Source organism: Tursiops truncatus, chromosome 11, assembly GCF_011762595.2.
Source record: "Tursiops truncatus isolate mTurTru1 chromosome 11, mTurTru1.mat.Y, whole genome shotgun sequence".
Classification (NCBI taxonomy): domain Eukaryota; kingdom Metazoa; phylum Chordata; class Mammalia; order Artiodactyla; family Delphinidae; genus Tursiops; species Tursiops truncatus.
The window spans coordinates 11,858,631-11,886,486 of NC_047044.1; the positions used below are offsets into that span (position 1 = coordinate 11,858,631).

At 39.4% G+C, this 27,856-nt stretch overlaps 1 protein-coding gene across 21 annotated transcripts in view; it reads left to right on the plus strand.

Annotated features, from left to right (window-relative positions):
* Positions 1–27,856, plus strand: part of RBFOX2 (RNA binding fox-1 homolog 2) — a 262,366-nt gene that overhangs the window by 162,525 nt on the left and 71,985 nt on the right. Inside the window, exons 1-2 of one of the 21 annotated variants that reach the window (XM_033866146.2) lie at positions 9,308–9,556; positions 15,993–16,019. The exons of 18 other annotated variants lie outside the window; for them this stretch is intronic. In XM_033866146.2, coding sequence (XP_033722037.1) covers positions 9,530–9,556; positions 15,993–16,019 — 54 coding nt within the window. In that variant the 5' untranslated portion in view covers positions 9,308–9,529. Of the gene's footprint in view, positions 1–9,307; positions 9,557–11,574; positions 11,642–15,992; positions 16,020–27,856 lie in introns of those variants that run through there. 2 more of the 21 variants (XM_033866150.2, XM_033866147.2) reach the window with 2 other exon arrangements.

Below are 27,856 nucleotides of genomic sequence, written 5' to 3' on the forward strand. Positions count from 1 at the left end.
CGGCATGTGGGATCTTCCCGGACCGGGGCACGAACCCGTGTCTCCTGCATCGGCAGGCGGACTCTCAACCACTGCACCACCAGGGAAGTCCTCACTCTATTTTTAATTGGACCTGTTGGGTAAGCTCTGTAGAGTAAACTCACAGCCCTCGTTCACGCTGTAAGCTACCAGTATGGAGTCATGTGGGAGGGGATATGGCTATGTTTCTTTAACTATATTGTAGGACATTGGTCTATACTACATGTTTTATATTAGCTGTATAACTCTCTGTGATTTTGAGTTATTCAAATCGAGCTTATATTTTCCATGATGAGGCTTTGATACATTTGTGGGTCTCATTTATCTGTGAGCTGTTTCTCTCCTGGCATAACACAATGGATTGGTCTATGCAACAGCTTAAGGCTGGAAGTGTCATGAGACTAGATTAGAAGCAAAGCTTCTTACAAGTAAATATTGATGTTCTTTTGAAGAGAAACATCTGTGAACAGTAAATTTCTGAGACCCAACTAGTAAAGTAATGGACTTGTAATAACTGTAATATAAGTAGTATAAAAATAAAGCTGAAAAAGTAAAAATGTTTCCAAAGAAGATTGAGATGTTGGAGATCTATGAAAACCAGAATTGTAATATGTAAATAAATTTTTTGATGTAGAAAATCGGCCATTCTCCCCAAAAATAAAAATTGTGAAGTGGATTAAAGGGTTCTTGTTTAGAAATTATGACATATTTGATAGTCTTTGGCAGGAAAATTTTATTCATTTATGATAAAATGAATTTGCCACCGCAAATCATTAAGATTTAGTACTGTTAAATGTGGTGCTCAGTATTTGAAACAGCACTTTCCTGACTTTGCTCCATTTATTAGGTTTATTCTGTCTGAAATTAAGGTAGCTTAGAAATGCAGGTAATGGGATATTAAAATTTAAGAGTACACTCTCCACCACATCGAGGAAATTAATGTGATTGAAAAAACAATTTTAAGTTGAAGGATCCCAAACTATGTTACAGTCTTATTTCTTAATTCTGTTAGGGTAACAGGTTTTTCCAGTGCATTTATACAATGGTGGTGCACTTATGACGATTGTTTGCTACCCAAACTGTCTCAACTATAGTTATAAAATTTTCTTTTTAGCTTCTATTATATTCTTGTACTTAGTTAAATCAAAGCTCTTTGTTGCATAGTATGAATACTTGTGGTTCTGTACCAGTGTGTTATGCAACTGGACATTATTGAGGACGTGATTGTACAGTATTAAAAATTAAAGGTTTTGCACCTATTTTTTAAATTAAGTAGTTCTAGAATTGCTGATGTTGAGATAATGAAACAAAGTGAGTTCTCAACATAGGGCAATGAAGTATTTTAGGTACTTGACCTTTTATTACTCTTACGGTTAATAAAATCATGCCTGTCTTAAGAGTGTGCAATTGAAATTGGTTATTTTATTAGTTATAATTTTTGCAGAACCAAATCTGGGCCAAATCAGTTTAAAATACAGGCAGAGGAAGCCCCTACAGATAGGGGCTTGCTAGATATGATTTAAAGGACAATGAGTGTAGTCTCCCTACCCATAAAAAATCTATTTGAGAAGCTGTTCTTGAAATTAGTCTCTTGGATTAGACATTTATCACCTCTGACTGGATGGTTAAAATATAACTTGTTAGGATGGCTACTGTCAAAAAAAATAACGAAATCACAAGTGTTGGCAAGGATGCGGAGAAATTGAAACCCTTGTGCACTTGTTGGTAAGAATGTACAATGGTACAGCTGTTGTGGAAAACCGTATGGTGGTTCCTGAAAAAATTAAAAATAGAATTACCATATGACCCAGCAATTCTACTTCTGAGTATATACCCAAAAGAATTGAAAGCAGAATCTTGGAAAGATATTTGTATACCCACGTTCACAGCAGCATTATTCACGGTAGCCAAAAGGTGGAAGCAACAGCACAAGTTTCCATCAGTGGGTGAATGCATAACCAAAACATGGTATATATATACAGTGGAATATTATTCAGCCTTAAAAAGGGAGGAAGTTCTGATATAAGCAGCAACATGGATGAACCTTGAGGATATTATACTAAATGAAATAAACCATTCACAAAAAGACAGACACTGTGATTCCACTTATATGAGGTACTTGGCATAGTCAAATTCATAGAGACAAAAAGTAGAATGGTGGTTGCCAGGGGCTCTGGGGGCAGGGAGAATGGAGAGTTACTATTTAATGGGTATAGAGTTTCAGTTGTTTTTTTTAATTTAATTTTATTTATTCTTTATACAGCAGGTTCTTATTAGTTATCAATTTTATACACATCAGTGTATACATGTCAAGCCCAATCTCCCAGTTCATCACACCCCCCCACCCCCCTACCACTTCCCCGCCTTGGTGTCCATATGTTTGTTCTCTACATCTGTGTTAAGAGTTTCAGTTTTATAAGATGAAAAGAGTTACAGAGATGGATGATGGTGCTGGTAGCAAATTATGAATACACAGTTGACCTTTGAACAATGTGGGGGTTAGGGCCACCGACCTTCTGCACAGTTGAAAATCCATGTATAACTTCACACTCGGCCCTCTGTATCAGTGGTTCTGCATCCTTGGATTCAACCAGCCGCTGATTGTGTACATGTGCAGTGAAGAAAATCCACATGTAAGTGGACTTGCACAGTTCAAACCCATGTTCTTCAGAGGTACACTGTATTTAATACCACTGAACGGTATAAATGGCTAAGATGGTCAATTTTATGTTATTGTGACAACTTGTTGCAAGTTAGGGGTTCATCTAGTGTCGCAGTTTTTCCTGAGGCAGTTTTACTTAACCTGTCACCCATCAAACACATTGGCACTGATTATCATTTTGAGGTGAATGGGGCAGCTGGAGGGAGAAGAAGCAGGAACTTACATTTTGGGGGGTGTAGCTGTGTATCCTGATTTGAGGGTTCAGGAGAGCCAAGTACAGCTTAAGGATATTAGGCATCTGGAAGACTGAGAGACAGTGACCTATCTAAAAGATACGTGTGCCTAGAGGATGCTCAGGTCTGCAGAATGCTATAGAGCGACTTAGCCCATAGGCTGTCCACTTCTTTGTGGGCAGATGACCTTGATGTCAAGGGGGATATATATATATATATACTTTAATTTCTCATTTCAAATTAATTTATTGCTCACCAAATGTTTTTTGAGTTATGGGCCAGGTACTATGCCAGGCACAGGGATTTAGTGGTGAAGAAAACCAGCAGAATCTCCAGTAATTTAGTAATAGAGATGTGGCATATTGTATTATTGGAGAAACAGTACACTTCAGTTTTCACCAATTAATCATGTATTTTCTTGATAATCTGGTTATTCCTAAACTTGTTTATGTCCCATCCCTTTAAGTATTTGTGTAAGAACCTTTTCCTTAGTCTCTCAGAGAATACAGAGAATGTACACATAATTTCAATTGCATATATGACTCAGTTTAGAGTTTGGGATAGTTTAAAGAGATTTTAAAGAGTATTTTCTGCAAATCTAGTTAATAATGTATGAAGTGATGTTTTCTAATATCTCTGGCCTCACCTGTGTCTTAGTGTGTACTATTTGTGATCTTGTTCTAAAGGTTGGTTTGGGGGGACAGGAAGTAAATATAAGGATTATTTGTTTTTTATAAGCATATAACGTTTAAAGCAGTTGATCTCAAATTTTGCTTACCTTTTTTTCTAGAATGGGTTATATATAACTGGACACTGCCTAACCCTGAGAAAATGAGCTAGGATATAGTGGAATTATCTATAATTTGGCTTTATTTATATTAAAGAGAATGCTGGGACAAGGAATATTAAAGTAGTATTGTCTGAGAAATGCTTCTGGAAAGGTATTTATATCTATTAGGTGTAAATTGTTATTTACACTTAGGGTTATGAGGGGGGACATGCTGTGAAAAGCTTTTATACTAACAAGTTTTTATTATTGCCAGAAATGCTGTCCCTTTAATGTTGCTTTTCACTTGGGTGTTAGCGGCAGCCTGGGAAAGTATGAGCAAACCCTGCCTTCTGGTCAGGGACTCTTGGACCTGCTTTTAGCATTGCTGGTAAGTGGGTGGAAGGTAGGAAGGTTGAGTCCCTAAAATTGTGAGGAGCAACGCCACCTAAAGGGAGTTGTTTTTTTTTTTTAATCAGTGAGTGTTGTTGTGTCTAGAATCTGAACTATTCTAATAAAGTAGAAAACAAAGCCTTTCTCCCGCTCCCTCATTTTGTACATCTTCCTTTCGCCTTCAAATTTCTAAGATACTGAAGTAAATTTATAAATTTAAAGACATTTCCAAGTACTCTTTGGGAAGAAAAGAATGCTTTTATAGTATTTTGATAACCACAGAGATGCTCTTCGTTCTTAGGTACCCGCATATGGATAAATAAATGGCTAGAGGTAGAAATCAAGGCATTACAGTTTGATTTCATCAAACATTTATTCATCTACTAACGTATTCAGGCGTTGGGTTAGGAACTGCGTTAGGATTGTGAAACACAGTTCCTACCCTCAGATTGCTCACAGTCTGGTCAAAGTTATGCAGAAACAGTATCAACCATGGCTTAGGCGCTAAGGCACAGGGATAAGGGGTACCTAACCCAGGTGTGGGAGCAGGTAGGGCAGCAAAGGCTTTCTGGAGCAGGGGGATCCCTGAAGTGAGCCTTGAAGGATGAATTAGCCAGATAGAAGGCCGTACGCAAGGGAGGAAGAACAGAAAACAGAACAGAACAGAGGTGTCATTGAGGAACTAACTGCAAGTCGTGAAGTGTGGTAGGAGCAGAGGAGAGCAGTGGGTGGGGAGAGGGAAAGCCGGGGCTCTGGACAAGGGGGCTGAAGCCACGTTATGTGTGTTAGATGCCTACTTAAGAGTTAGAATTGTCCCCCTTGTTAGGCTGTGGGCAGTAGTTGAGTTTAATCAGGGAAGTGGCATGATGAGATTTGTGTTTAGAAAGATCAAGCTCTGAGAGTAGTAAGAAGCCTGCATGGGAAGAGGGGTAGACTGAAGGCAGGGAGATAAGTAGGAGGCTGAATGCAAAATAATAAGGTCAGAACGGAATTTGTGGTGCTAGGGATGAAAAGAAAGGGCACATTTCAGTGAAATCAAAAAGACTTGCTTCTGGTTTGGTGTGATATTGAGTGAGAAGGAGGAGTCTTGGAAGGACTGCAGACTTCCCATCAAATTTGGGTTTAAATCTGGACACTTCAGCTTGCTAGCTCTGGTGACTTTGGGCAAGATACTTAGCCTCACCTGGTCTTAGTTCCCTCATCTCTGCAAAGGAGATAAAAATATCTTGTCTTGAGGATGAAATGAGCTAAGAATGTGTGTAGTTGCCTGATAAGACACCACAGAGTAAGTTTTCAAGAACTGATACCTCTTTTACTGGTTATAAAGTTTAACCACATTTCACCAAGTAAACAAACATGGCAGAATGAGTACTAGAATCCAGACTTCACACATACAGGGATTTTATCTCCTTTGCCCATTTAGTTTTCCCCCAGTGCCTAGAATAGTGTCTGGCACATAGTAGACACTCAAACATTTGCTAAATGAATTAGTGATTCGATTTTAAGAATTTAATTTAGTTTTGGTCTTTTAAGATAGAGAAATTTGTAGGATATCTAAATGGAGATGACCATTATTTAGCATTTGGATATTTTGATCTGGAGTTCAGGAGAGATATCTGGACTGGATATAGAAATGTGGGGGCCATCAAGGTAAATGGGTGGTAATTGAAGCTATGGGATGGATTACATCACCTACAGCAAACGTGTTGGTCAACAGGAGGCCTCGGGAACTAAGGACCATTGTTTAACTTTTTTGAGATGTGTACCCTTTTGAAAATCTGATGAATACCGTAGATCCTCTCTGCACAGAAATGCACATAAAAATAACAAATTTCCACCAGGGTACCTGTGTGAAAAACTATATACCTTAGGTTAAGAACCTGTGGTGTGCAGTAGAAAGAGGTCTGAAGATGCCGCCTCAGGCAATACCAACACAGAAGGTGGGCAGAGGAAAAACAGTAAGATGGGGAAGCGAGTTAACAGGAAAAGAGGAAAATCAAGAAAGACTCAGAATAAGAGTTTCCAAAAGGAGGGAGTGCCAAATGCCACAGACAAGTCAAAGAAGGTATAACACGTCCATTGACTTCGGCCATCAGAGGTCTTTGGTGACTTTAATAAGATCCATTTCCGTTGAGTGGTATGGGGGAAAGGAAGCTGGAGTTCTGGGGATTACATAGAACACTGAGCAAACAATGAAGACATTGAGACAACTAGGAGAAGTTCCTTCATTTGTTTATTTATTAACAGATATTTATTGAGCACCTACCGTGTATCAGGCACTGTGCTGGAAGCTGGAGGTTGATCCACAAGGGTGGATGTGGTCTCCTCCCCTAGCTGACGTTCTTATTGTCTGTTTGCCTGCCTACCTCCCCAGCCCCCTCACTCCTGCCCAGAAAATGCCCTGAAATGCGTTTCTCCTGGGTACCACTGGGCACACTCAGCCACCAGGGCCCTCCAGTTGTTTTGCTGGGTCAGATCCAGACTGTTCAATTGCTCTTCTCTCATTTGGGCACGAGGGAGCAGATTGTCCTCTGTAACACCACCCTTTAAAGTCAGGGATGCACATCAAAATACCCTGGAGTTCGTGCAGTGCTCACTATGATCAGTGAGTTTATGAAAATTATTTTAATACTTTTGTTTTTCACCTTTAGCTCACACTAACTCTTTCTTGTGGTAATGACTTTTATACGTTTATTATTTGCATTATAAAACAGTGGTCCTAAATGTAGAAAAGAGGCATGAATACCAGACCTAGGGAAACCTTTATCCCAGTCCTAGACTTTTTGCATGTGGGAATCCCTGATTTTTATTTTAAAAATCTCTTCTTGGGGCTTTGTTGTCTTTCCATACGTATGGAGGTTTGCCAGCTTCAAGACAGCCATGGCTTTCATAAGACTAGCATGTGTGTGAGTGTGAGTGAGTGAGTGTGTGTGTGTGGCGGGGGGAGTGGGGGACTCTGTCTTGGTGCTCCTGGTTTTTTGCCCCTAGCACTATTGTGGACCAGTGGATTCAGAGAATGGTATACAGTGATCCTCAGTTTATTTCTTATATTAGAACTGAAAGCATAAATAATTATCCCATAAATATGATTTAGATTTTCCCAGAAGCACACTGCATTGCCCCTGCTTCCAGTGAAACTCGCCTACCTCTTTTCTGCTTCCTCACTTTGTCTTTAAAATTTTTTGACTGCATTTTATCTCCAGATTGGCTTTTCAGTTGCAAATTCAGAGAATGTAATATGTTCTATCTTCCAGATCATTTCTAAAAATGTTAAATAAGTACAAGTTCAGAACCAATCTATTCCTTTTCTCTTAATGTTTTTTTCTAATGTTTAAAGATCCCATTCTTTTGTACATATTTCTTTACACGTACAGGTTATACTAAAAGTATACTGATAGCTGTAAAATGCCCAGAACAATGCCTGACATATTGTAGGTTCTCAGTAAACAGCAATGACTGTGCCGGTTTCTCCAGACTCTCCAGATTGTTTGGTAGTTCCTGTGTTCTTTTCAGAATTGTTAAAATGATTATTAATTTGAATGGGAGGATGGGAGCGTGATGGTGGTTCATTGGCAATGTGCCAACCAACATTATTATCCGGCACTTTTTTTTTTTTTTTTTTTTTTGCTGTACGCGGGCCTCTCAATTGCTGTGGCTTCTCCCGTCGCGAGCACAGGCTCCGGACGCGCAGGCTCAGCGGCCATGGCTCACTGGCCCAGCCGCTCCGCGGCATGTGGGATCTTCCCGGACCGGGGCACGAACCCCTGTCCCCTGCATCGGCAGGCCGACTCTCAACCACTGCGCCACCAGCGAAGCCCAATACGGCACATTTTTTTAAAGCTTGGTTATACATTTTGCCAAATAATCCTCATTGAGACAGCAAAAACTTAAGTATTCTCGGTGTGATTTGTGATTTTTAATTTTGATTTCTTTATGTGTTTATTTTAAAAATAGAAAGCTCAATTTTGGAATTAATCTCTTTGTTCTTCAGGTAATCTATTAGAGATTATAACATAAATATAGCATAACTTAAAATATATAATAAAACCTTTAGAATAGGATCTTATTTATTAGAATACTAAAAAATTAGAAAATCTTTATTTTTATGAGACAAACATCATAAACTCATCAAACATTCACATAGGTTACTTTATTTGAATATATAATAATAGAAAGTAGGGAGATATGACATTTATATTCAGAGGTCAAAGACTTTTCCAAGATCACTTGTAAAGGGCAGAATTATGACTTTGACCAGGACTTCTGAACTGAATCACACCTTTATGCTTTTTTTCATTATGACTTTTTACAAAGAGAACTTAAAAGAAACTCTTACATTCAGTAAACATTCTCCCAAACCTCCTGTGTCTATAGCACTCTATAGTAACAATGACTAGTTATAGTAATGACACATGTCCAGTGTGTGTACAAGAAAGGGTTTATGTTTTTCAGTAGAGGCTGAGATGCAGAAGGCTGGGGAACGCAAAGGGTAAATTCTCAGTTAATCAGAATTTTAAATGAAGCTGGAAGCCTTGAGCAGCCAAATTTGTATCCACCTTAAGCTTCTTAAGCAGTCATGTTTGTAGATACCTTTTTCAGAATCCCCAAGTTTTTTACAGTAGAAAAAAAGAAGCACTTAAATTACCTCCCTCCTCTCTTTTTGTCCTTTGTAGTCGTTAGACTAGTTCAGGGCAAGCAGTTTCTTGCATATTTCCATTCCTTGAAAACCTTCCAGTCAACCCATCATTGAGCAGCTCTTCTCATCTTTTATTGCATCCGCTGCATCTATAAACTGTACATCAGTGGACATTTTTTTTAATAGTTTGTTTCGCTCCTTATTTATTATCAGGTATTCTTAGATGGAACGTTTTAAATCTGTACTTACTATGGTAAGCTGCTGTGAATACTTCCCGTGCCATATAATTAATGCCACCATCGGAGAAACTCCTTAAAATATGCGGGCACATGGCGCCTGCCCTTCCCTCTCTCCCCCCCTCCTTCCCTCCTCCCCTCACACACTCACACACACACACACACACACACACACACACACACACGCGTGCGCAAAGCACACACCAAACTGCCATTCTCCAGCAGGCCTGTTTCTGGAGTTGGGAGATGTCAGCCTGCCGGGAGGGGGTGGGAGGAGGAGGAAGAGGTGGGGCTCTACTCTGATTAATTACCTTAGGCATTCGGGGGTGGGGCTTCCTTCAGCCATCTGCCTGAGATATGGGAGGGAGCTGGAGAAAGAAGGAGGGGGAGAGACTGCCAGAGAGGAAGAGAAAAGAAAGGAAGAAACACTAGAAAGAAAAAGGAAGGAAACCGGGATAAAGGGAGAACAATCACCCACCCTTTAAGAGCTAGACTTGGGGGGGGGAGGGGGGTGGAAAGCAAGCTGTGGAAGGTGTGCCCCAGCGCGACCGCTTTGAAGTGTTCATCATCTGTTCCATTTGGTTTATGGAGAAAAAGAAAATGGTAACTCAGGTAAGATCTGTGTTTCCTCCGTGCGTTTCTTTTCTCGTTTCTGAGATCTAAATAAGATGGGGGGTGGGGCATAGTCACCAGAGTTTTAATTATTACTGTCTTTTTAGAAAGGGCTAGAATTATTGTTATCAGCTGGAAAGTGTTAGTCTGTGCCTGTTGTGAGTCCGTGTGTGTGGTGTATCCGTATCCTTTTTTCTCTCCCCTCCCTTAGCTCCATAGCAGATTCCTGTTTCCTGTACTGTGCAGCTGTAGCTCAGGAAAGACCCTGTGGGGATTTGTCTACCTCTTTGTCTTGGTTCTGAGAAGAGGGAGGGAGAGAGAGACTGCAGAGGTAGGAAGAGATTCTTGTAGACTGCCAAAAAGACGGGAGAGGGATTGACTTCCTTTTAAGAATTGCAGAAGAATTTGTGTTATAAGGAAATCTGATTCCTGATTCGCTTTGGTTTCTCAGAATTGGCAATGGACTTGCAGTTTTGCTGCCTTTGCTCTAAATGGCTTATTAAAAATGAAGGCTAGAAAAATGTTTCATTTTCATGTCTTTGTTACTGGCAAAGACTGTTTTCTGTGAGAACATAGAAGCATCCAGGTGCAGCAGAGGCAGGTAGAGCCCTCCCTGGCAGAAGAACAAGTCTGAATATATAAATGACAATCACGGGCATTAAAAGACATCTGAAGGAGAGGGAGTAGGAAATGGAAGACCTCTCCCTCTCTCTCCCTCTCCCTCTCCCTCTCCCTCTCCCTCTCCCTCCCTCTCCCTCTCCCTCTCCCTCTCCCTCTCCCTCTCCCTCTCCCTCTCCCTCTCCCTCCCTCTCCCTCTCCCTTTCTCCCTCTCCCTCTCTCTCTCTCTCTCTCCCTCTCTCTCCGTCTCCCTCTCCCTCTCTCCCTCTCTCCCTCTCCCTCCCCCCCCCGCCCCTCTCCCCCCCCACCCCATACCTCTCTCTCCCCCCCTGTCTTTGGTTATACCAGGCAATATCTGCATTTTAGCAAGTCATTCCTGACAAATGGAAAGGTGAATACTCTTCCCCAATTTCCCCTGGCTGTGCTCTTTTTCTTTTTGGCACGTTTCTGTATGTTCCTTTTCCCTTTTTTTTAATATATAGGTTGAGAGGAAACGATGAGACTGTGATTTATCAATGAGAATTGTTTGCATTGTGGAACGTTCATGTCCTTTAGTCTCAGACTTAAGATCAGTTTCACTCCAGGCTTTTATGCTCTATAGGGAAATTTCATCACTGGACAGTGCTTTCCTTTTAAGGAGGTTGCCCCCCTTTTTTTTTTTTTTGTATTCTCTCATCTCTTTTCCTAAGTCACCACCGGAGGGCGAGAGAGTCAACTGGCTATCTGGATAGAGGCATCATTTTAGGAACTGGAACCCTGTTCTGTTAAATGTTATATAATGCCCCGCAGTGCTGTTTGGAAGGAGGTAAAGCATTAAGGAGATTTTCCCAGCATGACCGAGAGGAAAGGGAAGTTTCAAAGAATATGTCTTTCCATAGTAATTTTTCAGCAGATCTGAGTTTGGAGATTATTAAGAAACCCCTCCCTCTTCTGGAAAGTGGAGAAACCCTTGAAATATTTTCTCTTCCACTTCTTATCCCTTCATCGTCAGCCCGATTAACTCTTTTGAAATATTGCTTTACTTTTTAAAAAAGAGAAAATATGTTTCTGGCTTCTCTTTGTTGCTTGGGAGATGATACTTCTTAAACTTGGAGCCTCGTTTAGTTTTCGTTAACTGACCATATTAGAGGGTACCAGCTCTCTTCTTTCTCAGCTGTTACTGGAGCCTTTTCAACTACTTGACTTTTCATTGTATGTATTGTATATATTTTTAAATCAGTGAAAGAGTTATCTAAACTAGGACTTCTTATAATCAGAGGTTTTCCGTGGCCTCTTGGAGCCTGTCCCCTTAGTTTCTAGAGCAGCTGAGTAAACATGTGCAAGCCCAAGTTCAAATGCACAAGCATTTGCACACTTAATATCTTGGTCTTAATAAGTATTTAAGGAAACTATAATTTCAGGAATGAAGCAGAAGAGATAAATAGAAACTGGAAAGAGGCATCTGGGGGAGGTTAAGAATTCTAATAGGTAAGTGAAAATCATTATGATTTTCTCAGTGTGTGTGAATGCTGAAGGAAACAAGGAACTCACTTTTGCCCATCCTGAATTTATACAAATGGAAAGTACAGAATGTCAAACTTGTGAATTTTCAATATTCCAGCATGTTTGTTTTTTGTATACACTTTCTGTGTTAATGTAACATACATAAAATAGCAAGATAGGCCAAATCTTTATTTGTCCTATGGTTTGGTTTTGTTTTGTTTTTGGTGGGGGGGTAGTTTTTGGTTTTTTGAGCTAGACGTCAAATCCCAATATTTGATAATGATCTGTCACATAAGCTTTCTGCATAGAAAATGTCTGCAGTGTTTAGGGTTCACTTATCAAAGTTAAACAGTTTATTGTGGTATTTAGTATCTTAACAGGTATATTAAGAAAAGTATTTAGGTATGTTTTCATCATTTTGTCATCTAGGTTCTTTGCATCTTTGATCTTAACATTTCTATGTCCCGTGGTTTCCATCGCTCACTTGGTGGAAGGTGAAGGGCCTTCAGTGGATGACATTTTCATCACGTTTATATCCATATTTGTAGCTACACGGTGTACACACATTGTTACTATATATGCTCTGGTTTTATAAGGCCTGTTTTTGGTTTATAAGGCTCTGTTATTTACAATAAGTTATCAGAGTTTTGCTTTAAAAAAAAGCAAATGGCAATTTAATTTCAGAATTCTAGTATAGTAGACAGACATGCTCATGTGACTTTTAAAAAATAACTTTAGGTTTATCTGTCATTCCTGTATATGTTACAGGAGTATTTCACTGAGGTACTCTTCTTTCAGAGCATGTGAACCAAATTATTGCATCTCCTCACATCTGTGAATATAACAACGTGGAATAAAAGGAAGGAGAAGAGATACATTCTTGTAATATGTGTCAAATTAGACAAAGTTGTAAATGACTTCAACTCCAATTAATAAGAAAGGTTATACTATTTGTTGTTGAAAGGGAAAGTATACTAGGCAGAGAGGAAAAGATTTTACAGTGTGGACGTTAAAAGAAAATTTTTGTTCTCTACTATAGCGTAAGACTGCCAGTTTCTGTGGAACGCAAAGCCCTCCCTTTCTTGGACAGCTCAGTGCTTTGCTGGCATTTTCTTCAAAATCTGTTTTCCATCAGGACCAAGAGGAGGGAAGGTGTTAAGAATAAGGGAGGTTGGAAAGGAGGTTGCTGTTCCTTTAAATAGTGCGGGGAGCCCAAGTGGCAGCAGGCCACTCCGGAGTGTATTCTTTTGTAATGAATCACCACCAGTTCTATTGTCTGCTATCTCCACTCTTAGTAGCTGGAAGGCCGAAGTCTTTTACCTGAGCTGTGGCCAGGTCCCTATTCGTTCCAGGGTGGCTGGGAGGAGAGAAGAGGGAGGGTATTTTATGCTTTAATTAAAGACCGGTAAGAGAGCAGGTATGTTTTGCTTTGTTTCATTTTCTATTATCCTTTCTGTTTTTTTTTTGTTTTTTTGAAATGAGTTGGAGTAGGGAATCTATTCTCTGATTTTGCTAAGCGTATCCCATTTTCTGTGCATTTTGAAGGTCCTCCGTGACTATTTAGTCTCCATTTTGTGGCAGTGCTTTCAAGTGATTCCATTGGGTTGCCAGCCAGGTCCCCCCGATCCCATCCCACCCTTCATCCACAGAGCTTCAGCCCACACTGTTGGCTTTGGCTCACTTCCACTTTCTATGGGCTGCACAGGACTCTGGGAAGTTGGGGGGTAGGCGGAGATTGGGTTTGAGGCTAATTTATGTTCCTTTACAATGAACCAAAAAAAGCCTCACTTTTTCCAGAGCTTTGGTTTCTTTCTGAATTCTTCTACATTGCTCCTTATCGTCAGTTATAACCATTTCCTTGCCAAGACCAAGGCTGGCCCTTGAAAAATATTGCTATTCCAAAAATTACTCAGTTCCCCTGAAAAGATACCCAGAATTCCATATAAGTAATTAAATCTGAGCAATTTTGATTTACTAAATGGTTTTTCTTCCCAGTCACCTCCCATGCCCCAAAACACACACCTTTTTTCGGCTCCTTCCCTTTATTTTTTTCCTTTATCTTTCTTCTTAGTTTTGTAGTCGAGACTAGGAAAGCTTAGTGTTTGACAAACTGCTATTCAGGATTGTATTGCTCCGGAGCACACCTCCATGTTGAAAGGGAAATGACACTCCTCACCCCTCTCAGTGGCTTAGCTCAAAGTCCTGGTTGTGTTCCTCCAGTTTTCTGTTCTTCCCTGAAAATTTTCACACTCACATCCAAAAGATCGCCATATGGGAACAATCTCATTTCTCTTTTGACTTTTGGTTCGTGGACTACTCACATTTTAACTTCACGTAATACCTTACCTTGGTTTGTTTCTTGGGCATCTATCTGTATGTGATTGTCATGGTGATGATACAGCATCGTTTTGGTGTACAGTTCCTCTCTGGAATCTGGCGTTGTTGATATCTGAGGCATTCCCTTCTGGAATCATAATTCCTCACTTTTTTCCCCCAACATTCCAAAACCACTGTCAAATCTTTCTTAAACGTTTCTAAACAATACTTCATATGTGAAATCTAACAAACACAAATGGAATGCTCCCCTGCAGTAAACGCTCTGTTGTTTCCAATGTAGTAATTTCATTATTGGGTTTGGATGCTCAGCTTCCAAGCAGAAATGTTTCAGTCTGCCATCATGATGTATGTTTCCATTTCCCAGATATGCAAATGTGCCTCTATTACTAGTAGAATGATTAAGTTCAGGAAATCTTGGAGTCAAATAATTCATAAGAGGTCATTGCCAGAGTGCAGTGCAGGTCTGATTTTGTCGCCCCTGTGCTTTAAACCTTCCATTTGTTTCCCTTCAGACCCCAGTGTCCTCACTCTGGTCTCTGAGGCCCTGAGTGATCGGGAACCTGGCTGTCTCTCCAGCCTTATCTCCTGCTGCCCTTCTCTTCCCATATTCTGCTCCAGTGGCACTGGCCTCTTTGCTATTCCTTTTAACACACCTTGCATCTTCCTGCTCAGAACCTTTCCTTCTGTTTTTCTTTTAGATGGAAATGCTCATCCCCCAGGCTTCTCAAGAGTTCTTCTTTGACCTTCCTATCTCAACTTGAATTCCCCAATTGTTCCCTATTCCCTTAACCTGCTTTTTCTTCACTTATCACTGATATTAGTGTTTGTCATTACTCTTTATTTGCTTGTTTATTATCAGCGCTACCCTACCCCTACAAAGAATGTAAGTTCTGTGAGTCAGGGACCTTGTCAGCAGTCTCTTGTATTCCCGGTGTCTAAAACTGTGCCTGGCATGTAGTCAAAATAATAGCTAATCAGCTAATCTTTATATGTGATGTATTACTGTCAGGTACTGTGCTAAGCACTTTACCTACATTAACTCATTGAATCCTCTCATCAACCCTATAATTATCCCCATGGGACAGAAGAAGAAACTGAGGCATATTACGCTTACATAACTTGCCCCAATTTATAAGCTACTAAGGTGTTGTGGGGATTCATATCCACAGACTGGCTTGGGAATCTGTGCTCTAGTGCCCCTTGTAGGCATTACATATTCATTTAATACTTGCTGACTGTGTGAATGAATAAATTTAGTTGAGACTCTCTTATTCACTTACGGGATTTCCATCTCTGACATGTTCAAGGCTTTGATGAATACTTGCAATAACAAGGAATTCACTATAGAATAAAATGAATTTATTTTTCTAATATTACATAATAGTAATAGATTAGATAACATTATAGAGTATATATTATGCATTAGGCACTGTCATCAGTGCCTTATGTAATTCCTTTCAGCAGCCTTATAAGTACTGTTAACGTTCGTATTGTAGAACTTAGGACACAGGGATACAGAGAGGTTAAATAACTTGGCCAAGTTGACAGCATCAGGATTTAAACCCAAGGAGTTTGACTCCAGCTTCCCTGTTCCTAACCACCACTAATAGTTACTGTTATTGAAATAACCTTTTGTTCTTGCATACCACTTTGTACCAATTTTACATACAAATCACATTTACATACAAACAGTTGTATTCATATCATATGTCACTTGTCAGTCTCTTTTTTAGGTAGGTGGTGTTCCCACCCCCCCCACCCCCGCCCCACCCGTTCGATAGAATTTGACATTCAAGAGGTCAAGCAACCTTGTAGTTCTGGGAACAGACAGGGATAGGTTCCAAATATGAGATCCATTTAATTCCAAATTTGCATACTCTTCCATTATACTACAAGCCTCATAGGTAAAGAGTTCCATTGTTGGCTGTTACAAAGTAGAAATGTTTTCCTTATGGTGAGCTAAAATCTGTTTTCATTATTGTCTTCTCATTGTTTCTAGTTCTGTCATCCAGAGTCACATGGAGTGGTTAGTTAATCTCTCTTCTTCATAAAACCCAAGTATTTGAAAATAACTGCTAAGTGTTCCCTTCAATCTTCTGTTCTCAGTACTCATCTTACCTACCTCCTTGAATTATTCCTCATAGATATGAAACCATATGGTTTCTATAGTCTTTACTGTTCTGGACTAATTATGACAATTTATATGAATGATTTATCATTTATATCCAATTACTAAGTAGTTATGAGTATTATTAGGTATCATATCTTTGTTATAAGTTTTGGTTTTTGATAGCATGTTGCGTTTACTCAGTTTTCATAGCCTATTGACCATGCAATGTTGTCAGCAATTTATTTATTTATTCTAAAATTTATTTATTTATTTTTGGCTGCTTTGGGTCTTCGTTGCTGTGCGTGTGCTTTCTCTAGTTGTGGCGAGTGGGGGCTACTCTTTGTTGTGGTACGCAGGCTTCTCATTGCGGTGGCTTCTCTTGTTGCAGAGCACGGACTCTCAGGCGTGTGGGCTTCAGCAGTTATGGCGCATGGGCTTAGTTGCGTCACAGCATGTGGGATCTTCCCGGACCAGGGCTCGACCCCATGTCTCCTGCGTTGTCAGGCGGATTCTTAACCACTACACCACTAGGGAAGCCCTTGTCAGCAATTTATAACTTCAATATAAGAGTATATTACCCTCAACTCTTAAGTAGAATATTGTTTTTCTTCTCCATTCTAAAGCATGCTGTGAGCTGATTGGCAAGAATCTACTTGCCTTCTAACTTTTCTAGGTCTTGCCCAGATCCCTCAAAGGTTACTAACACTGAAATTTTCACTTTTTAAACTTATTTTTTAGAAATACTGTTTTGAAGATGCCAATTGGACCAACAGATGATATATTAAAAATCAGCAAAAGTAAATTTGATCACCTCTCTTGAGATGTTGAAATTGTATCAAAAAAGAGTGTTGAGGGCTTCCCTGGTGGCGCAGTGGTTGAGAGTCCGCCTGCCGATGCAGGGGACACGGGTTCGTGCCCCGGTCTGGGAGGATCCCGCATGCTGCGGAGCGGCTGGGCCCGTGAGCCATGGCCGCTGGGCCTGCACGACGGGAGCCTGTGCTCCGCAATGGGAGAGGCCACAGCAGTGAGAGGCCCGCGTACCGCAAAAAAAAATTTTTAAAAAAAGAGTGTTGAAGAGCCAAAATTGGGAATTATAGAGTCTTTTAAATCAGTAGCAACAGTGAATCATGATCTTATTTTTCTATTGAGAATAGAAGTAAAACACAACCAAAAAATAAATTAAACCCTTGAAAAATATTCCGATTTAACAATCCATATTATAAATCAAATGCCTTAGAAATAGTCTTAGATTAGCTTACTTTGGCATATTATGCTTTTCATCATTCCTCTTGAATTTTTTCAAAGGGCTACCAGTTTCAGAATATTAGAATAACATTTCTTATTTAATTAATGGTCCAGGAAATAAGTATAGCTAGACTGCTGTTAACAGAAGGAAATGCAGTTTTAAAAATTACAACTTGAAATCATATAACTGGAGATATTTAATTCATTTAGAACTGCAGGATAAAGTTCTGCAAGCAAAATTTGATATTTCGTATATAAAGGAATTGTTAAGAAAATATGGAAATGGAAATCAATCATTACTTTATGAAATTAAAAATAATACTTTTATATCCACAAATAATGTAACTAGTCTTTTATCTAATATTGTATGAGATTTCTTATAAGAACTTCTGAACCGATAAGCTGAGACTTAATTGAAGGAGATGAGACTTTGAAAGACTCCTAACTTAGAGCAGAAATCCATAAACTTTTTCCATAATGGCTAGATAGTAAATAGTTTTGGCTTTGCAAGCCACGCTGTTTCTGTTACAACTGTTCAGTTCTGCTGTTGTAACAAGAAAGTAGTCATGGATGATAGGTAAGTGAATGGGTGTGGCTATGTTCTAGTTAAACTTTATTTTTTTTTAACATCTTTGTTGGGGTGTAATTGCTTTACAATGGTGTCTTAGTTTCTGCTATAGAACAAAGTGAATCAGCTGTACATATACATGTATCCCCATATCTCCTCCCTCTTGCGTCTCCTACCCTCTCTCTCCCACCCCTCTAGGTGGTCACAAAGCACTGAGCTGATCTCCCTGTGCTATGCAGCTGCTTCCCACTAGCTATCTATTTTACATTTGGTAGTGTATATATGTCCATGCCACTCTCTCACTTCATTAGTTAAACTTTATAAACACTGAAATTTTAATTTCATATTACTTTCATGTGTCACAAAATATTCTTTTTTTAAAATTTTTTCAACTAGTTGAAAATGTAAAAACTACTCTTAGCTTTTAGGTTGTGCAAAAACGTGTGGTGGGCCAGCTTTGGACCAAAGCCATAGTTTGCCAACCCCTGATTCAGAGGGATGCAGTCCTCCCTGGTTTTCAGTAGAAGGAAGGTTTTCCCATATAGCTTGATGACAGGGACACAGTTTCTAGCAGCTTTGATGGGTCATCTTGGATCCACGTTAGGGTGAAACCCTGACTTGCTCTCTCATTTTTCCTCCCAGAAAATTTGCAGATTCTTTTCCTTTCCTCACTTGTTTTCTCCCTCCACTCTACCCCCAAATCTGAACCACTTGCAATTCCCCAAATATGCCATATTTTGTACCTTACTGCTTTTCATATATTTCTTCATATATTATTTTTCACGTATTATTACTGTGGGCCAGAATACCTCTTTCTCCCACAGGAATAATTTCTTGCCTTAAAGATTTAGCTGAGACTTCACTTACTTCAGAAAGCTTGCCCTGTCTCACAGAGTTGTCCCTTTTTTGTGCTTCCTTGGCGTTGTATATGTATTGTTCTCTTAGTCCATAGTATGTATTACTGTAATTGTGAATACATTTGTCTGTTTTTTCCATCAGACTGTAGTTTCTTTCAGGATTGGGACTATATTGCCAGTGTTTATTATTGTATCTGGTTCAATTTAGTATGTAATAATACTTCTTGATTGAATTAATGAACTTTAACTTGTTAATTCATGACAAGTGCAAAACCAGAAGAGTTAAATTGGGTAGTCACATATATTCTAGTGCTTATTACTTAAATCAAGTAATACTTAAAATACAATGTCATTTTGGAAATGGATGCTTTATTTGGTTAGAAGAAAGGAGGATTTTAGAGCAAGCAGCTATTTGGGGAACACACAAATCTCTTGGAGATGTTCCAGTGGAAGTAGCCAGCCCCATCATTTACTATGCTGCCTCTTTTCTCCAGCATTAAAAAAAGGAAAAACAAAAACCCCAGATTGTTTGACTCCAAATAAGTTGATCAGAATATTTGGGGAAATTTAATTCTTTTTGTATTAGATATTGGCACCCCTTCCTTTAATCTGATATTCGGAGGGTAGGAGGAGGTCATTCCACACTTTCCTAGTAGCATGCACTAAAACGAAGTCGCCCGCTGCCATGCTCTTCCTTATCTCATACTGAGGTCCCAGTTAGAATTTTAATTCCAGGAAGAGACCTAATAAGAGAACAGATTTCCTTATATGATAGCAGAGGAAATCCACACCAGCTAACCAAGTCCTTATACCTGGGTCACCAGTGCATGAGGTTCCTTAGTCATATGAGAGGAACTTTCAGCACGAAAGAGAAGAAACAAAAAGAAAACCTGACCCTAGGGGAAACAGATAATCCAGGGAACAGAGAAAGATTTAAAGAAGTATTCTAACTAATGTAGTCAGATTAAAGAACGGAATGCGTTCATAAAACCTGTTCTGGGTGTAATGAGAAGGGAACAGTTTGAGAATGAGAAAGAGCGTGAGAGATTAAGAATGTGATAGTCAAAAGAAAACATGCCATAGAAGGAAAGAAAGTAGAGTTAAAGCTATCTCCCAAGATGCAGAGCTTTAAGATGCGAAGATGGAAAATACGAGAGATAAGTCTCCGATGATTTCCTTAGCCCATGTTCCCTAGAAAATAGAGCCGGAGACAATACCTTACTGGGGAGTATGATCTCAGGAAAGCAGGGGGAGGAAGGGGGAGTGACAACAAGGAAGAAAGGTCGGCCAGAGCTTTGTAAAAGACACTGCTGATGACTTAGTTTCAGTAGAAGTCTTCAGAGAGGTTGTATAGACTGCCGCTCCTCTGCCCAGTCCATTGGAAGGAAATGTGGAGATGTTTTTTATCTACTGGTTTCCTCTCATCTCCTGCTCCTCTTCCGTTTGGTCAAAGTTTGCCATACAAACGGTTAACACACCTGATCCTTTCAGTGGCCTCATGGGGAGGCCAAGTCCTATGTTCTGTGCACAGATCTGCAGATTGACGTGGCATCTAAGTCTGGAGAGGTAAGGAGTCAGTAACCCCTAGGGTAGCCTCCAGCCTTGGAGCCTCTGCCTTTTAAGAAACCATTAGAAGAGGGCCACTCCCAAGAGGGCTGATGAAAGGAAGGAGAGGTAGGAGGCTGCCATTTTCTATCATAAACTCTTCTGTACCCATTCGGTTTGCTATTAGTACATGTACTAATTTCATAAAAATAAAAATTAACTTTAAGAATGGAAAATAGATTACCCAAAACACCCTGGAAATAAATGTCAGAGATCTTTTAGAATGCATTTGGGGGAAAAATGAATTTCAAATATTGAAAGATAAAATCTAATCAGTAGTTTAGAGGGTCCTCTATGCCCCCAACCTGATACTCCCTGCACACTTTTGCTTCGTTTCTCTCCATACCACACCTTCTGTTTCTTGTGTTGCTTGCCTGTTTATCATCCCCCCCCCCACTAGAATGTAAACTCCATAAGGGCAGGAACTTTGTCTTTTTAATCACTGTTATCTCCCCAGCACCTAGAACAAAGTGTCTAATAATGCATGGTAAGTACTCAATAAATATTTGATGGCAAGAATTGAAGTCGAATAGATGAAGTATGCAAGGGGCATGACTTCCATACAGAGGTATTTGGACTTGACCTGTAGGCATTGAGGAATGTAGGATTTTAAGAAGAGAATTAATTAGCAATATCTGATTTAGGTTTTATTTTAGAAAGCTCATTCTGGCAGCTGCTTGGAAAATTCATTAGGTTGAGGTTAAGTTAGAAGAAAGGAGAACTATTAAAAGAAAGGTTCTTGGGTTAACCTGGGTGAGAGTTGATGAGAGCAGAGACTCTCATTTTCCTTTTCATTTCCCACGGTACATAACATGGACTCTCACATGTAGCTTTTCAATTAATATATATATATTTATTTATTTAACAGTAAATATTTATGACTGGTTATATTGTAGTGAGCTTTCAGCAGAGTTCCTAAAGCTATTGAGGGAAAGGTCCCTATCGTTTTTGCCGACTGCTTCAGAAGCAGATATTCAACTACCTGGTTAATTCAATTTAGCATGTATTTTCTAAAGATCGATTACAATGCGCTTATCATTTGGTGAGGAAGCTACAATAAAGAAGTATATGATTCAGTCCCTGATCTACTTAGGGGCTTTACTTGTGAAATGAATAGAGGAAAAGTAAACCATCATGTTAACTATGGTTGCAGACAAAATGCCATTTTGTCCTGGGAAGGGTATAGGGAAAAATTTTGTCTGTTACTATATATATATATATCATACGAATTGCTCTTTTTTTTTTTTTTGTGGTACGTGGGCCTCTCACTGTTGTGGCCTCTCCCGTTGCAGAACACAGGCTCCGGACGCGCAGGCTCAGCGGCCATGGCTCGCGGGCACAGCTGCTCCGCCGCATGTGGGGTCTTCCCGGACCGGGGCACGAACCCGTGTCCCCTGCATCGGCAGGCAGAGTCTCAACCACTGCACCACCAGGGAAGCCCCGAATTTCTCATTTTAAAGTAGACTATAATAGAATACCCAATGCAAAAATCTGTAAAGAATGATTAACTATTTATTATTCAGGGCACACTACAAAATCTTGCTAATGTTTTATTCTGAACCTGAGTTGTGGCTATTTTCAAGGATATTCCAGTTTAACATCTAGAGAAGATGCAAACTTAATTGCCCATGAAGACACAATAAAGAGTAAATTAATTTAAATTGTAGTGAAAAGTTCGGTTGAGAAAAAGTATAATCATCCATGCATTGTAGAAATCACCAATTACATTGACTAGAATAGACAGCCAACCATCAATTGTGTGTAAGGACCTTTCATTTCCAAGGAAGCAGGTAGCTGACCCGGAGTATCTCTTGTGGTCTCTTGTTGCCGGTGGAAGACAAGATTCATGGGATGTTTGAGGTTCTAAATACTGCTTTAAGGAGATTGGAAGAAAGAGCTCTTAAGAGGTTGGAGACATTAAGACTATTACAGGGCTTGTCATTTTTAACCTAATAGACATTGGGTTTGAATGACTTTGTTCTGAAATATTTATTTTTTCTGTTTAAATATTTATTGCTTTGAGATGGCAGAACGCAGCCTCAGGGGAGAGGTCAGGCTGGCTTTTCTCTCGAGTAATTTGAAAGAGGGTGTGTGTGTGTGTGTGTGTGTGTGTGTGTGTGTGTGTATTTTTAAGACAAGTGATTTGGTAGTATGTTTGCAATATTCTTGTTGGCCAAGACTGTGTACCTTCCTTAGTATTGTACTAGTACCAGATCCTGAGTCTAAGCATGAAGGTAAAGTATATTGTATTTCCTGTTTTATTTTTATTTATCATCTGTTTGCAAGAGCTTAAAATTGCTCTCCGTCCCCTCCTACACTCCGTCTCCCCTTCATGTGCCTGTAGCACTCTCAAAACTTTGTGTCCTTGTTCCTCAGTTATATCCACTCTAAAAAGAAGGACCCATTGTTAGGCTTGCATTTCAGTAGGTTTACATTAAAAAACAAACAAAAACTGGTGTTTATTCTCTTATCTGTGGGTTCCATATAAGGTAATTCTCTACTTTCAGGTGATCTACATTTATGGCCACTATTACCTTCTTCTCATAGCTTACTCTCTCCCTAGTGTCTTCCCTTCTTCTAGAGGTGTAGATGCTTCTGGGTATTTTCTGGAGGCACCTGCCACCACCATAATTCTCTCCCATTCTGCCAGCCAAAGCCACTAAAGCAGTGTTTCTCAGCGTGGTACCCAAACCACCTACTGGAGTAGTGAGTAGTACCAGGCTCCTACTCCAATGCACTGAAACATAATCTGTGGGGAAAGGGTAGTGATTTTTTTAAAATATGTCCCCAGAGTGGTTGTTATGAACAATAAAATATGGGAATCTCTGCTTTCAAGGAACCAGGTAAAAGATGGGTTTGTGGGTGTGAGGGGCTGGGTCCCTACCGCATGGGGTTGGTGATCTTATTGTTGAGACTGCAGCAGGAATAGATGTGTCCCTGGATTCCTTTTTTGGAATCAGAAATACTTTCCCGTAAAATGAGTATTTCAGTTGGTGATTGGCCTTTTATTACTATAGTGATTATCATATAATCATTAAATCTGTTTTTGTGAGTTTCCTTGGGATCCTGGCCATCTACTAAGCTACAGACAACCAAATGAAAAATGAACTGTTAGAATTCAACCTGAACATAAAAATTGGAGGCTACATGGAAGCTTCATGTATAGGTTTTCCCTCCTAAATTCTAACCTACCTACAGATTATCTGACATCTTATGGCTCTGGGTATAATTTATATTCACTGTAAAAGAGAAAATACATTATTTACTTTAGTCTAACTTTTGCCACTGTTAAATTTAAGCATGTAGGTAAATTAAGAATCTAGAATGAATTTCACTTTGTGCCTAGTAAACTGGCATTGTTTTGTCTTTGTACACGTTTATTCATGCACTTTATTTCTCTGGGTTTTCTTCTTGGTCTATCATTCTTCTACAGAGTTGTTTAAAATTATTTTAATTGATTCTAGATCATCTTAAATCCAATGTTCTGTTCTTATCTTTCTGCATTAATAGTTTTATAGCTCTTTTTTCCCTTTGGTCACAGACATCTGGGCAGAAGTCACTGCTTTTAGTAGAAGAACTGAGAAGAATGACAGGCCTTTTCTTAGGTATTGTCAACTGAGAGCTTTTTGTAAAGTTTTTTACAAAAGCAAGTAGAGCTTGAAATCTGAGCCTATCTGAGCAATTCGCAGGGGATAAAAATAATATAATTTATAAAATACTTGAGGCAAAAATATTTTTCCTCTGTTACAAACCTAGAGAATTAATGTCCATTTATCTATAGCGTTAGGAAAACGATTAGTGACCTTGGCAATGATAAACTTGTGAGAAGATGCTCTATCTAAAAAAACTAAATGATTCTTTTTGTGATGGTTTGAATAAAATTAATATTGATCTGTTTCTATCGGTGATCTATTCTGAGCATAGATATAATGTGAGAATTGGGAAACTTTTCTGTTAAGATAGGATTTGCAGCCTGTGGTTTGTAGCACAACAGCGGATTAGGTATATAAGTGAGACTCAAGATTACAAACAAACAAAAATACCTTTCTGTCCTTAAGATTACACAGACTTTAATTATCCTAGGAAAATGAAGGCAATTATATTTGGGGCCTTTCTTATAGTACTTTATGCTTAGCTTTATTTGTAGCACAAATAACATTGATACAATTATTAGTTTATGTGCCTTTCTCACCTTTTAAAATTGGTCCTACAAAAGCAAAATCTTATTTTTGCCATTTTGCCTCCCCTCCCTGCCATGTTAAAGACTAGCATGTTGTAAATGTTTAAATGTGAGTAAATAATTGATTCAAATAATACTCAGAATAATTCAGTAAAAACAGAGAATATGCTTAAGAAACGATAAAGCAGACTCATTTACCCCAGTGTAACTTGTAAATAATCAAAAAAACTTTTCTTTGAAGTATTGATAAAGATGAATGGCTTAATAGGTGCTGAATAGTGAGTCTGCAGCTATAAATCTTAAAAAAAAAAATCATCCTGTTCCTCCTCGTTCCCTGTAACTGGTTGGTTGCCAAATTCTTGTAATTCCACCACGCAGCATCTCTTGATTCAGTTTCCTTTGCCCCACTACATTTGCCTAGGCCCACCTGTCTTCTGCAATATGTTACAAAAGCCTCCTGGTTGTCCCCCCCTCTAGTACATTCCACATACTGTTATTATATGAGCTGTGCTTCTGCTATTCCCCTATTTTGATGGTTCTTCACTGCCGAGAAATAGTAGTTAAAATCATCAGTATCGGGCTCCCCTGGTGGCGCAGTGGTTGAGAGTCCGCCTGCCGATGCAGGGGACACGGGTTTGTGCCCCGGTCCGGGGAGATCCCACATGCCGCGGAGCGGCTGGGCCCGTGAGCCATGGCCGCAGAGCCTGCGCGTCCGGAGCCTGTGTTCCGCAACGGGAGAGGCCACAACAGTGAGAGGCCCGCGTACCGCAAAAAAAAAAAAAAAAAATCATCAGTATCTAACTGATTTGGGTATTGGGATACTCAGTACACAGAGCAAAATATCACAAAGGATAATGGAGAGGTTCCAAGTAAGTCTAGTTGACTGGAAAGGTGGTTAACTCATCAGCAGAAATAAGAAAAAGAACGTAACAGATTCAGTTTTTCGACATACAGAGTTTGTAATGTTAGTGGGATGCTGAGAGCGGAAGGACCCGAGATGGGTGGGAAATGGGCACCCAGAAGACCTGGACCTAATCAGCTGGGAAGCTGGGCCCCAGATAAAGAGTTTGACTTGTTCTCATGTGAACAATCTTCACAACAACTCTCTAAATAGAAAACCCGGTTTGCAGATGAAGAAACAGGCTAGAAAGGGTTGAGGTAATTCATCCATATCTGGTAGGAGGTATAGTTGGGATTTGAACCAAGGTCTGTTCTTCAGGCTCATACTCTTTCTTCTTTTTACTTTACCTCCCATGAAAGCTTGGGAGAAAGGGCATGGTTGGACCTAAAAAATAGTTGGAAGTCACTCTCCTAGGTGGGTGATTGTTGAAGTTCTGGGATTGCTGTGGGAGACTGACTGATAAAAGGGTTGAATCTTGGTCCTTGGGTTATACATTTCTCCTGTTTGACGGGACCTATTTACTGTGATAGTACGTTTGAATATAGAATTAAAACATTTAGCGTATTTCACATTGAACACCAGAAGACTATAGATAACGTATCGCCTCTGTTACTCCATGTGATTTAAAGGAGAAGGACATCATCCCTAACTCCTATATTTGCACAACCATGTATCTAAAGCACAAGCACATAAATGTTGATTCCTTTCGTTACTAATAATATTCTACCAGTTCTGTCTTCCTTCCCTAACACTCTTCTCCCACTTGATATCAACCCAAGATAACATTTGTTTCATTATGTATTATTATCCCTCATGGCGCTCTCTACTGTAGCCAAACAAAGCAGTTCACTGCAGTGCGCATATATGTGACTTTCCATCTTAATCTTCCTTTATTTAAAAAATGGTAACACTTAATATTTATTAGGCACCATATTTGATTCTACATTGTACAAAACTGACCCCACTCATTATAATGAAGCTTTTAATCTAATAGGAGAGATGAGACACATATCTAGGTATGTTAAATATAAGGCTTTGAATTTAAATGTCATGTACGTGTTAGTAGTGCATGCTAAATGCTATGAGAATATAGGAGTGGAGGAATTATTTCAAACTGGAAAGGGCAAATGCAAACACTGAAGGTCCACTATTATTAGACACTGTACTAGTTAGGTACTTTTGATTTTTTAATTTCACTTCAACCTCACAGTAAATTCTGTTATGTCCATTTTATAGTTGACAAAACTGAGGCTTAGTTTCTTGTCCAAAGTCACACAACTAAGAGGTCCCAGAGTCAGGGTTCGATCCCAGGTTTATTTGGGTCTAAAGCGTAATCTCTTTCTTTTATACCTGGCGTCAACAAACTATGGCCTGCAGGCCAAGTCAGGCCCACTGTCTGCTTTTGTAAGGCTCATGACATTCTCACGTTTTAAAATGGTTAAGAAAAAAATCAAAAGACGAATAATATTTCAGTGTCAGTGAATGAGGTTTTCCTGGAACACAGCCACGCTCATTCGTTTATGTGTTACCTAGGGCTGTTATCTACTAACAGCAGAGGAGTTGCATCAGAGACCATACAGTCCAGAAGGCCTAAAACATTTCTGTCTGGTCCTTCATAGAAAACGTGTGCTGACTCCTGCTTTCTACCGTCCTTCTTCTCTAAGGATGGCTTCATGGAGAAGAGATTACTTGAGTTGCTGAGTTTTTTAGTATAATGAATATTCATGATAGAGGATATAGCATGGGGGAAAGACACAGATCCCTACTGTTGCAGCCTGGCTGTGATTTGGGAAAGCACCATAGTTAGGGAATATTCTAAATTCATTGCAATACAGAATTATAGTTAGGAGTTGTGTACGATATGACTGGGGACAAATGGTTGAGGACCCCACTGGAGCTGCCACAAGGAGTAGTGACTAGCAACATCAGCTGTGGAATTGGCTTAGATTTGGATTTGAGTGGTTAGCTGAGTGGTTTTGGATAAGATACTTATTAACCTTTGAAAATGTCAGTTTCTTTATCAGTAAAAGGAGAATAATGTAAAATACCTACCTTTTAGGGTTGTGAGAATTAAATGAGTTAATATATATAAAGTGCTTAGAATATTGCCAGACACCTAAGCAGCATTCATTGAATATAAGCTGCTAATACAGGTGAGAGAGGGTCTAGAGGAGTTTAGAATGTATTTAGTAGGCAGTAGTGAACCTTGGTTTGTGTCACCTATGTGGTACATACATATTGTTCTGAACTGTATTGAAATTTTGCACACGTTTACAGTAGCCTCCCTAATGTGATTGTAAACTCCTAAGAGGCAAATTTCTAACTTCTGTTATAATGTCTTCAGTGCCTAAAACAGCTATGTACCCACAGTAGTTATTTAGTACATGTCTTAGAATT